The following is a 13,126-nucleotide window of genomic DNA, read 5'->3' as shown; positions in this document are numbered from 1 at the left end:
GGCATATTCATTTATTTATTATTGACTTAAATGACATTCGGTAGCAAACAAAAAGCAAACAAAAGCACGACTATCTCTCAGTTTACACCTTAAATTTGTCAAACTTCATCTTAATGTGTTCATCTTAATGTTGAGACTTTCTGAGTTCAAAAGTTAAATATTTTATTTATAATTGTCTAAATAATATAAATTTAGAGGCTTTCTGTAGATTTGGATATTTTCTTTTAGGCATGGTCGTTGAGCTTTGAGGTCTGTATAAAACGTGTCGAAAGACGATGGCGGAGGGTTCACGAGGCGATTTTACAGATTTATTCAGATTCCAGTTTAAATTGTTGTTTTGCTCAGCTGCGAGAGTAGGAAGTGGACCAAAGAATTTTAAGTTGCCTACAATTTTTAATGTATTTTGTTTGTTTGTTTATTTGTGATGCCCGGAAGTGTTTATCTTTTATGTTATCAAAAGTTCAGAGACACGATGTTACGATAAGTTGCAGCTTTTCAGATATGTTGAAGCTTTTTCTGGTCACAGAGTTTAAATGAGGTTAGGTGATGTATGTTTAATTATTTCAATCCTGAAAAAAGGCTTCAAAAATATAATTGAAATTTTAAAAAAAAATTACAATATAAAAAGTAATATTAAAAGTAAAATTCCACCCTCTGCTTGGCCCTGTCCCATGCTTTCACGATGAATTCGGCCCTTTTTAGCTTCCATACATTATCAGTTAAAATGCGTTAAGTTTATTTTTCTGTGTTTCTGTGAGTGTCAGACAGAAATAATTAGACGCAGAAAGTGTGCGTGTGTGCGCGTGTATGTGTGTGTGTGTGTGTGTGTGTGTGTGTGTGTGTGTGTGTGTGTGCATGCCTGCCTTCCTCTGAGCCTTGCATGCCCTTCAGCAGCTGGACGTCTCGTTAACATCCAACTCGTCTGCCTTAAAACTTAATCTAATTTTGGAAAAAGAGAAAAAAGCGGCCCTGCTTCAGCTCTTCTGCTCTCTTCATGTTTGAAATCTCTTCGGTTTATAAAAGGCAGCACAGGTTGAAGTTTTTGTTTCTTTTGCTTTAAGATCTCTATGAACATATATATATAAATATAGTTGCACCATGTTGATGTGTGAACCTGTTGATTATATTTATTTGAAAAGAGGAATAAATATTTCTGGACATCACTGAACTCTCTGAATTTTTTAAGTTTAAAGTCTTGAGAAAATACTCAGAATAATTAGGAGCTGGACAGTGAAGCTTCGTGTCCGTTATGTTTTCCTTGGTGTTATTATTATTATTATTATATATAAGAGGAAATCCGTCTTCCCGTTCAATAAAATAAATCAAACTTTGCACATCGGTCCAGCCTCACGATAAACTTCCTCAGCTGCAAACACAAGCTGATAGTTCTGATGGTGGCGCTACAGCGACTGTCCAAATTATAAAAGTTTGAAAACCCAAAATGGGGCCCAGTAGCTCAGTTGGTAGGACGGGTGCTTCATGTACAGAGGCTGTGCCCTTGCAGCAGCGGCCGCAGGTTTGATTCCGGCCTCGTATGTACAGGCAAATTCCTGCTAAATAAATCTTCACAAAAAGTGAACAAAATATTGCCATCATGAAGTGTGTATCATTTCAGAATATCATCTGAGAAACTGAATTTTTGGCAGAGTTTTGAATTCTGTCCTCATGTAAACTGTTAGTGGGAAAATGCGACTTTAAACATCAGTTTTTCACTGATGGATCAAATCAATCTTTGAAAAAACTAATGATCATGAAGATGAGGAAGTCTGCAGATTCTCAGAGTTGAGTTTTGACGAGTGAGTTTGAAATCTGCCTTTCCATGCGCAGACAGCTGATATCCTGCCCCCTGCTGGTCGGCTCAGTCACAGTGTGAAGCGTCTCTACCAGCCAGAGACAACATTATTTTGGCAGTTTAACTTAACTTAACTCAAGAGCTTCATCCATATTCTTTGAGCGGAGAGGTTTAATATCGTGAAAACAATTTCATTCTGCAAAACATTTACTCGGGTGACGCGTGTGCGATCAGCGAGTGAAATGTTTCATTCATTCATTGGCTCAAACAGCTTTTTCTCAACCTTTGAAGACTGTTTTTGTGCATTTTACATGCTTTTTCTTCTTTTTTGATAATTTTGGTTGTTTTCATGTAAATGAAATTTGAATTTTGAAAATGTGAATTTGCAGCTCAGCTCCTACAATAAGTCTAAAATACACTGTGGAAACTAAATAGTTACATTCAGACTGTTCAGGTCCAAAAATGCTCCATTGAAACCCATTCAAACTGACATTTTTGATCCCACAGCCATCAGAGCAGAAAAACAGGACTTGTATTATTTCTGGGTGTCATTCTGGGCTTTTGACTCTGAATTTGTCATTTTGACTATTTTCCACCTGATGAGGTCATTTTGTTTGTAGTATTATGTAAGATTTAAAAAAAAAAAATCTAAAAACATAGTGGCATCATGACAAAATTAATGGGTTAAAATTCTGAAAATAATGAATATTCATTTATGATTAGGTCTGATTTGGATAAAAAAAAATAAACTCACTTAAAGTAGGAAATAATATTAATGTGTAATATTTTTTAAAGCTTGATTTTGAAAAGCGCATTGAGCAGTGCGAGTTTGAGGGCCCTAAATGGTTAAATGTAAATTTCATTGGTTGTTTATTATAACAAAGTGATTAGAAATAATGATCTGAACGTGTGTTGTAATGAAGATTTTATTGAAGTGCTATTTATTTATTTATTTATTTTTGTGGACACGTCACAAACACACAAACCACAAACACAACGGAAAGCTCAACAACGAAACGCTCGGTGAGACTCTACAAACTTACAAAACCTGCGTCTGTTAGAAATATAGACTTTTTTTCCTGAACTTTGCTTCAGAATTGTAAACACTGCAAATCAACGCTCGTATTACCAAAAAATAGAACGATGGGCTACGGCTTTAAGTTATGATTTCCTTCAATATTTCTTCACATTTTAATATTTCAAAGTCAGTTTAAAACCCGACATTAAATATCTTGTTAATTCGCAGATATTCTGAGGTGAACATCAAAACTGTCTGATAAGTGATATTTACAGGATATTGATTATGTTCAGTCAACAAACGTGTTATTTAGTTTTATCTGATTCAGTCGAAAATCTCAAAATAAGACTCAAGGAGTTTTTCAAGGATTATTCAGGGCTGAAAATCAAAAGTAAAGTAAACATTTTTTTCCAACCTGGATGCAACTTCACAAGGTTTTTTTGTGTCATAGTGACTCAGGGAAAATAATTTTGGGAAATGGGCCACTATTGATTGAGACTAAACAGTTTTTTCATTAACAGGCTCAGATTCTTTAAAAAAGAAGAAAAACAACAACTAAATATCTGAAAATCTATATTAAAAACAATAAAAACATTCCTCCAACAATCTGTTGAATATTCATAGATTATTAGAAAAATACTCCAAAAGTAAAATATATGAAATTATTAAATTTTTAAATCTAAACTTAAAAACTGGGAAAAACATCAAAAACTGAATAGAAAAAAATCTAAAACTAATGAAACATATTTAGAAAAAGCAAAAGCAAAATTATTAGCAAAATATCTGATACAATAATAAGGCAAATTAACTAAGATCCCTTTAAAAAACTTGAGTTGGTAATTGTTGGAACAGTTGAAAGATGATCCAGGATCTTTCTGTGAGTTTTACTTTGTTTCTGTCGACTTTGAATGAAATGTTTTATGACGAAACGAAAACGATAGTTTAGTTAAATGGAGTCTGGTGAGTTTGGTGATGGTGATTGGACCACTTTCAAAATTTGTTGTTTCCTTTTGTCACTTAGACATAAAAACGTGAAAAAAGGTCCAGGTTGAAAAATACACCATTTGTAAGCTAGAGATTAATTAAAAAACTAATCAACCTTAAATGATCAAACAACCGCAAGAAATCTTAAAAATCAGGATGAAATCATGAAATCAGGAGATTGGTTTTGCAGAGTTTAGTGAGAGTAATGATTTGAAAGTAAACTGAGAATTGTGTTTGATCTGTCGAGTAATCCTCCCTGAAAAACTCCCCAAATGATGGAGAAACACTCTTTAAAACATTCATCACAACATCGTCAACATCCTGCGAGTCTAAAATACATAAATTCTCTCTGCAGCAGGGCTCCGACACACAGTCACGGATTCAACATCGAAAACACGACGGGCCTGTTTTTAAAGTGTTCGTCTGTAACTTTGGTCATTCTGTACTTTATTTACTTTATTTTCTGCTGTGTTTTTGGACGTGCAGCGTCTCCGTGCCCCGCTCTGTCTAACAGTCTCGCTAGCAACATCCCACTTCATTAAATTTGTCCCCTAGAACATTTTTAGGACAGTTTTTGGAATTTTATGATATTTCTAGGATTTTAGGACAATTTTCAGATTTAAGGACATTTCTTGGATTTAGGATATTTCTGGGTGTATTTTGAGGAGATTTCTAGGAATTTGGGACATTTCCAGGGTCTTTGGACATTTGCTTCGAATTTGGGACATTTCTAAAATTTAGGACGTTTCTCGGATTTTAGGACATTTTATCGAATTTGGGACATTTCTAAGATTTTAGGACGTTTCTTGGATTTTTGGACATTTCTTTAATTTTAGGACATTTCTGTGATTTTAGTACATCAGGGTCTCAGCTGTGTCCTCTGTCGGGGGTGTGGGGGATCCTCCTCTGGCTCTTTTTTTGATCAACAAGCTCTATTTTGATGCTGTTTTTTTGTCTCTGACACCTTATGGAGACTAAAAGGACAAAAACTATTCACAGAGTCCATCACTTTTTTTTTTACTGTGAATTAGAAAATGTTTGAGGGCCACCAGGGGCCCTTTAACGGGCCAGGTTTTGTCTGCGGGCTGTTAGTTGAGTATCACTGATCTACAATCAGTGATACTCAACTAACTCAACTACCGTTGGAGCGTCCTGAGGGGGGCATTGGAGCGTCCTGAGGGGGGCGTTGGAGCGTCCTGAGGGGGGCATTGGAGCGTCCTGAGGGGGGCGCTGGAGCGTCCTGAGGGGGGCGTTGGAGCGTCCGGAGGGGGGCGCTGGAGCGTCCTGAGGGGGGCGTTGGAGCGTCCTGAGGGGGGCGTTGGAGCGTCCTGAGGGGGGCGCTGGAGCGTCCTGAGGGGGGCGCTGGAGCGTCCTGAGGGGGGCGTTGGAGCGTCCTGAGGGGGGCGCTGGAGCGTCCTGTAGTATTAACACTGATCTGAATATGACCCGTGTAGGAGCCCTGCTGAACATTCTGGTATTTTCTCTAAATTCTCTACAGTGACTCTACGAACTTCTATATCAGTGATGCTAAAAACACAATAACTGATCGGTGTCAAAGTGCAGAGTGATGCTGTACAGTGAAGAGAGGGATTATGGGTAAGGGTGGAGCTCTCCGGTGGCGGCGGTGGTGGTCAGGCGCTGCTCGTCGCTGTTGGTGTGCACAGTGAAGCTGCTGTGGCGGCTGCCCCAGTCGTAGCAGTCGGAGGAAAGACTGTCAGAAAGAGTACGAAATTCATTATTATTATTGTTATTATTATTATTATTATCGTATGCTGCAGTATATCAGTTGGAGACGACACCATGTTAATATCACGTAAATCAAATGATGATTGTCACACAAGGCTTTCTCCTGCTAGTAGGCGAAACGGTGACTATAAGTCAGTTTTGTAGACGTCATGAGGCTGAGACTTTCATCAAACTTGAGAAATTTGGGGCAGACTGGACATTGTACGCTCAACTCACACATCATCCAGTTTTATGGTGAAACATGCGAAATGGCCGCTGATGCATCGCCGTTCAGCAAAAAACTCACAATTTTTCCAACACAATATAAACAGGGACACGGTGACGTCGAAGATGCTCGTACCTCGCTGATGCATTCTGGGGAGGAATGCTCCACGCCAGGTCATCGTCGCTGTCGTACCGACGAGGGTTGTCAAAGAAATATCCTCTGGAGGACAGGACATGGTTTGGTATCCCAGCAGTGCTCTGAGGAGACAAAGAGTCGACGTGAAAACACGCAGAGGTTCTGCTGATAAAATCCATCAAAAAAATCCACGAAAAAACCTTCGTACTGGCGTCTGACTCTGAAGAGGGCAGGGGCACGTTTCACTTTCAGTTTAAATCCGATGTTTTTATGGAAGATGCATGTTTGGGAAGTACCGAACTTCGGACCGATTAAACTGGATTATAATGTAAAGTTTAAAGAAAGTTTGTCCGTTAAGCTTGAACCCTAATTAATCAAACAAGCCAATTAAACCATCGGTATGTTGGCCGTTTTAATGTGGAGGCATGTCAAAAAATGTTTTCCACAAATTCAAAGTAACATGGCATAAACATCTAAAAATGTTTGTTTTTTTAGATAAAGTATTTCTTTAAGTGTTAACCACAGACCTTTACAACCAAAACGCCCATTGACCCCAAGACGAGGGAGCTCGAAGTCCAAAAACTCATTTCTGGGTTTTAGCGCTCATTCCTGTATCACTATGTTTGGTCGGAAATCAAAGTACTGGCCACTTTGAAATGCTGACCTCATGAAAGTTTAGGTGAAAAGTCAGAGGATCGCCAAAGTCAGTAGGATTCATCCTCTGGGGAACATGAATGTCTAAGAAAAAAAAATCAGCAATCCATCCAGCTTTTGTTGGAATAAGTCAGTTTGAGCCAAAATGGTCAACTAACCAAACAAGACACCATCTTTGTCGTCCCTAGATTTACGCTACAGCTAAACAAGGTGCAAGTCTGTCAGAGGTCACCTGACCCCACCAGGAGGACTGACCCTTTCCTGAGGCGGCCGGCGGACCCTGAAGAAGAAGACGACCAGCGAGGTGGGCAGCAGCTCCCAGACGAACAGAATCACTCCGAACACGATGTAACCAGCGTCTCCCAGCGATGACCGCAAGTCCGCCTGGAGACAAGAAGACAGGTCAAAGGTGAAAAGTAAGTCAGTGATACTCAAATTATGGCCCTCAGGCCAAATCTGGCCCATGATAGAGGCCCCAACGCCAATCCTAACCCTGATCATGCTAACACTAATTCAGATTATTCCTGACATCCTGGAAACATCCTAATATCATAAAAATCCTAAGATCCTAGAAACGTCCTCAAAACCACAGAAACTTCCTAAATTTGTAGGTATGTCCTAAAATCCTAGAAGCATCCTAAAGTCCAAGAAATGTCCTAAGTTCCTAGAAACATCCTAAAAACCTAGAAATGACCTAAAATTGTAAAAAGGTCTTGAAATCAAAAACATCTTAAATTTTAGAAACATTCTGGAACTTTAGAAATATCCTAAATTCATGTGTATGTCCTTAAATCATAAAAACATCGTTACGTCCTAGAAGCAGGGCTGGGCGATATGGAAGTAGAAAAGTGGAAAAGTCTCAATTTTTTTCACATCAGTCGATATTGATATATATTACGATATACATCAAATCAATATTTCTGTGGAGCTTAAAGGTTCCTTTGACTCCTCATTGAGATATGAAGATATCATCAGGTTAATTTAGGTTTAAATATTTATTTTCTGTCAGACATTGAACATGACAAATATACTGTAGAACAGCATCACCAGCTGGAGGACCTATTCTACTAAAACTCACAGAGGTCCAGGTACTAAAATTTCCTCCCAGCAAAGGTCCGAGCCTCATACCTAAAATCAATATCACCATTAACTGAACATTTTACTTTGATTACGATTAAAGAACAATTATTTTGCTCTTTTTTGTGGTTTGTTTTTTGCCCTCATAGTTCACTGACACAGTGTCATGTGACCATGGTGTGTTGGAGTGTAATAAACATATGATTTATTATTATTTATTTAACTTTCCAGCATTATATAAAAATGAAAAGCTCCATCTGAAACAAACTTCAGGTAAATTGAAGCACATTGTGCTGATAATAGGCCAACCTCTCCTGACTGCAGGACTCTGACTTCAGCTTCTGTCAAACTTCTGTGCTGTTAATCATTTTACTCAGGAATTAAAAACGTTTGAGTATGCCATGTCATGTCATGTTCATAAGTCATGTTAAAGAACTGGTGAACACCTGTGGACAGTTTGAATCCACCTCACCTGGTCTGAGACATTGTACCAGTCATAGTCGAAGGAGTTGATGGTCTCGATGTCGGTGAGTGCGAGCACCACCAGGTTGTAACAGGCCCGTGATGCGTATAGCAACACCACCATGATGCCAATCAGAGTCACCTGACACACCGACGTCCCCTGTACACACAGGTGTTACTCATTATTATTCATTTTAATACAGTTTTTAATGTCATGCCTGTGTGATGTAATGATGTTTATAATGGGTTCCTGACAGTCATGGAAAACTTTGAAAATCCTGGAAGGATATACCAGGGACTCTCACTAATGTCAAATTGAATAAATTGCCACAAGGCATTCTTGTGATATTGAGTTCACAAGAATGAGACAGACGACGTCACAGTGACCTTTGACCACCAAATCCAATCAATTCATCGTTGATTGCAAGTGGACGATTGTGCCAAATTTGAAGAAATTTGCTCAACGCGTTCTTGAGATATTGCATTCACGAGAATGAAAAAGACAACCCAAAAATGTAATGCTCCCATGGCTATTGCCGGCATGAAGGCATGAAAAGTTAGCACATGGTTTTTAAGTTAACAGTATTTTGTCTCCAGAGTAACCTGAGACTTCACCTTTGACTCCAGGTAGATGTTGGCCAGTGACATCTTGGCGACCTTGTAGAGGCAGACGGACAGCGAGACGGCGCAGAGGACAAACAGGCTGTCATTGATGGTGACCCTCACTAGAACAATGGTCTTCACGTCAGCGGCCGTCATTTTGACCAGCAGGGCACAGACCAGATTAACCACCAGGAAGAGAAGACTGACGCCCAAAAAGACCAGGTACAGAGGGAGTCTGGAGCAGGAGACACAGGGTGAGAGCTGCTCTGCACTGAGACACAGGGTGAGAGCTGCTCTGAGTGAAATACCATCTATAACAGTGGTTCCCAACTAGTGGGTCGTGGTCCAAAAGTGGATTGCAGGTCCCTTCTGAATGGACCTCAAAGGACTATAAACTTGTTAACTTTCTTAAACAAAAAAAAAAAAACAAAACAAAAAACAACCATTCACTTCATTTTGAGGTACCTTGAATTTCAGGGAAAGAGCTTTGATGTTTCTGTTCATTCTTGCATCATGTTTTATTTCTTTTTGTTCTAAGTCAACTGAAATTTTGTGAAATAAAGTGGAATATGTGGTCATTTAGAATATGTGGACCTTGAACTAATGACAAAGGAGAAATCTGAACCCCACGACTGGACAAGTTGGGAACCACAGATCTATCAGCTTTAACTGCATTTTAAAAAACACACTTTAACATTCATGTTCAGTCTGATCATGTATAAGATTTGGAGTTTCATTATGAGTTTTTCGGTCAGAGTGAGTTGGTTGAAGAGGTTACCTGTACTTGAGCAGTGCAGGTGTGTACTTGGACTTTGCCTTGAAGTAAACCTGTGAAGAGAGACAAAAAGACTGATCACACTTACAGCAGGATGGTTTCTTCAGCTTGGCTTCAGCCGTCTGAATCTTGTCCGTTTGTTTCTTACATGGCTAGCTACATCCAGGAGAAATAGTGCGAGTATGTTGAAAGTCGGTTTACAGACATGACAACAAAACCATCATATTTTTTATTCAAGTGAAAGTTGTCAGTTATCGAGTACTGCTTTGTTGACGTTCTGGTGTTGGTTGCCACATGCTTTTATTGACTTAATATAACCGCTGAAGCTTCTATAACGACTTAAGGATTTACAATGATATTAGTGATATAGACGACTTGAAGTGATATAAACTATTTTGCAAACAGAAATTATAGGCAGAGGGACAAGGTTACAGAAATTCTGTTTTTTGTTTGTTCATTCCTCCACGTGATGGCTGGCCCGCTCAACCACTCACTCAGCCAATTTTAGTGTCTTTGGATTAAACGACAAAAATGAGAAGATGCAACGTCATCGAACGTTGGACTGACTGCAGTTTTTTTTTCGGGGATGATCAGTGCAGCAGCTGCCTCTCCTCTTCATCCATTCATCCGTAGCAGCTGGCAGACTCAGAAATAGACCATAAAATAATGACAGACTAGAAATGACACCTTTTTAGCAGCAGCTTTACAGCATTTGCTCCAGAGAGCTGAGATGACGAAGGGTATTTTTCAAACTAAACATCACGGTGTCTTATTTCCTTAATGAGTGCACCTTCAGTCAGAGAGCAGGGATTAATGGATGAAATGAGCTGCAGATGGAGGGCTCTGAGGCAAAGTACTAATACAAAACTGTAAAAAAAAGTCCACTAAAGGTAAAAGTCCTGCATCGAAAAAGTCCAAACTGAAGAAAATGTGGTTAAGTTGCTGAGGTTATTTTGTTTTGTATTTGTTTCGTCAGCAACACTGGAGATTGTAGAACCTATAAACTAGAACTTTCCCAAAATTCTTGAAAAGTCCTAAAATCCAAGAAACATCCTAAAATCCTTGAAAAGCCCTAAACTCTTAGAAATGTCCTAAAATGCTAAAAAAAAAAAAAAAAAGTCCTACAATCTGAGAAATGTCCTAAAATGCTAAAAAAAAAAAAAAAAAAAGTCCTACAATCTGAGAAATGTCCTAAAATCCTGGATGCACCACAAGTCCAGCACCAATCCATTCTCCACTAATACCCACACCAGTTCCAGTGCATTCTATACTAGCGCAAGTACCAGTGTCAGCACCAGCCTATGCTTCACTAGTTCTAGTACCAGTACCAGTACCAATACCGGTACCAGTACCAGTGCATGCTCCACTAGTTCCAGTGCATGCTTTACTATTACAAGTACCACTCCATGCTCCAACAGTACTCATATCAGTGCATGTTCCACCAGTACCAGTCTATTGTCCACCAGAACCAGTACCAGTTACAGTACCAGTACCAGTACCAGTGCATGACCCACTCATGCCAGTTCTACTGTTTGCTCCACAAGTACCAACAAGTGCATTTTCCACTAGTACCAGCACCAGCACCAGCACCAGTACCAGTATTAGTACCTCTACCAGTCCATGCTCCACCAGCACCACTACCAGTGCCAGCACCAGTACCAGTACCATAACCAAGACTAGGACCAGTACCAGTACCAGTGCCAGTAGCAGTACATGACCCAGCCATGCCAGTTCTACTCTTTGCTCCACAAGTACCAACAAGTGCATGTTCTACCAGTACCAGCACCACTACCAGTCCATGCTCCACCAGCACCACTACCAGTACCAGGACCAGTACCAGCACCAGCACTAGGAACAAGACTAGGACCACTACCACCACCAGTACCAGTTACAAGTACCAGGACCAGGACCAGAGCCATTACCATTACCATTACCATTACCAGTACCAGCACCAGCACCAGCACCAGGACCAGGACCAGGACCAGGACCAGGACTAGAACCAGGACCCCCTGTGTGCTCCAACAGTATCAGTACCAGTACCAGTTTCAGTTCCAGTACAAGTTTATGTTCCACCACTACCAGTCCACGCTCCACCAGTCCCAGTCCCGTCCCAGTGGTGGCGGCGGCTCACCTGTGCGCAATAGAGGTTCATGAGGCTGAGTGTGAAGAACTGCAGGCAGACAGGGAAGCAGTAGAGCAGCCAGAAGGCGAAGGGTCCGAGCGCGTTGGCGGTCACGCAGTCTCTGAAGTAGAAGGAGAAGAGGAGGGCGCGCAGGGCGGCCCACAGCAGACACAGGAACAGGAACGCCGTCTGGTAGCTGAAGCGCTTGTGCCGGTAGCGCAGCACCAGCCACAGCTGGGCGTAGACGAAGGCGAACAGCAGCGAGTAGAAGATGGTGTAGGCGATGGTGAGACCCAGCTTCACGTAGGGAGGGATGGCCGGCGTGATGGTGGGAGGGGGAGGGAGGTGGGAGCCGTTGCCGGCATGCTGCTCCTCCCGAGCCGGAGTCCCCTCCATCGCCTCCCCATTCATCCCCCGTGGAGAGGGAGTGAGGGGGGAGCTAGAGATGGAGACTGGAAGAAGACGAAACGTGTCCAAGCTCGTTAGACGGATCCTTCAAATCCATCCGCATCCATCCTCCAGACACACCGTCTGACTCACAGCGAGGAGCAGCAGCAGCAGGAGGAGGAGGGACACCGCCCCTCTTTTTGCCGGTGCCTGCTGCACAGCCATTGGTGGCTGTCAGTCACGTGATCACGCTCCCCTGCAGGCGATTGGCCGAGCAGGAGGAGGGATGCTGCAGAGAGGAGAGGAAGGTGGAGAGATGGATCTGGAAGGAGAGAGAGGTAAACTGGGAGCTGTGGTCCGCGACACACACACACACGCACGCACGCACGCACGCACGCACGCACACACACACACACACACACACACACACACACACACACACACACACGTCCTCGTACTTATATCTTTGTGAGGACCCTCAGTGAAATAATGCATTACCGAGCCCCACAGCCTAAACCTTAACCATCACAACTAAATGCCAAACCACAGCCCCTACCCTAACCCCAGCTGGACTCTTATTGCAACCTGGATCCTAAAACCAAGTGTTAACCTTCCAACAGTCCTTTGAAGAAGTAAGGACTGGTCAAAATGTCCTCCCTCTACCTCTTTTTTTTTTTTGGTCCTCACTATGTTGCATGTAGAAGAAACACACACATACACACACACACACACACACACACACACACACACACACACGGTGTCACAGCAGCATCACAGGCGACTCCGACTGATACTGGTTTATCAGACAGATACTGGTGGATGCTGATGAATGTGTTTTGTGGCAGCAGTGATCTGATTATTTTATTGCCTTTTTTTAATAGAAATAGTATTTGAATGTTTTTTGTATCTCTGATGAGTAAATTTAACATAAATGAATGATAAAATGAATGAACAAGGTAATAAATCAGAGATAAAGAACAAAAAAACCCTACATGTCCTAATAAAGAACTGAATGATTTAACAAACAGATGAATGAATGAAATCCCTGTTAAAAGTCAGAAATGTCCCTATGAAAATATCAAAAAAAGCTGAAATGTCCCTGTGAAAAATGTTGAAATGCCACTGTCAAAACTTCCAAAAAGGCTGAAATGTTCATTAAAAGATGC

The 13,126-nt window shown here is 41.1% G+C and overlaps 1 protein-coding gene across 1 annotated transcript; it reads right to left on the bottom strand.

The window, feature by feature from the left end:
• Positions 1–2,704: 2,704 nt before the first annotated feature.
• Positions 2,705–12,289, bottom strand: gpr137bb (G protein-coupled receptor 137Bb). The gene is made up of 7 exons (XM_042515689.2): positions 11,583–12,289; positions 9,455–9,504; positions 8,689–8,911; positions 8,084–8,233; positions 6,790–6,918; positions 5,881–6,002; positions 2,705–5,505 (listed from the first exon to the last, which is right to left on the bottom strand). Exons 1-7 carry the CDS (start codon positions 11,982–11,984, stop codon positions 5,385–5,387), a joined length of 1,197 nt encoding a protein of 398 aa, XP_042371623.1. The 5' UTR covers positions 11,985–12,289; the 3' UTR covers positions 2,705–5,384.
• Between the last annotated feature and the right edge of the window lie 837 nt (positions 12,290–13,126).

Source organism: Plectropomus leopardus, chromosome 3 (genome assembly GCF_026936395.1).
Source record: "Plectropomus leopardus strain MGB_pleo_1.0 chromosome 3, ASM2693639v1, whole genome shotgun sequence".
Lineage (NCBI taxonomy): Eukaryota > Metazoa > Chordata > Actinopteri > Perciformes > Serranidae > Plectropomus > Plectropomus leopardus.
This window is presented reverse-complemented; position numbering and strand designations above follow the sequence as displayed.

Excerpts from the sequence above, each read along its gene's own strand:
- gpr137bb (XM_042515689.2), bottom strand. The coding sequence starts at position 11,984 with ATGAATGGGGAGGCGATGGAGGGGACTCCGGCTCGGGAGGAGCAGCAT. Across the intron at positions 8,912-9,454 it reads CCTGCACTGCTCAAGTACAG|ACTCCCTCTGTACCTGGTCT; the intron begins GTAACCTCTTCA and ends CTCCTGCTCCAG. Across the intron at positions 6,919-8,083 it reads GGTACAATGTCTCAGACCAG|GCGGACTTGCGGTCATCGCT; the intron begins GTGAGGTGGATT and ends TCTTGTCTCCAG.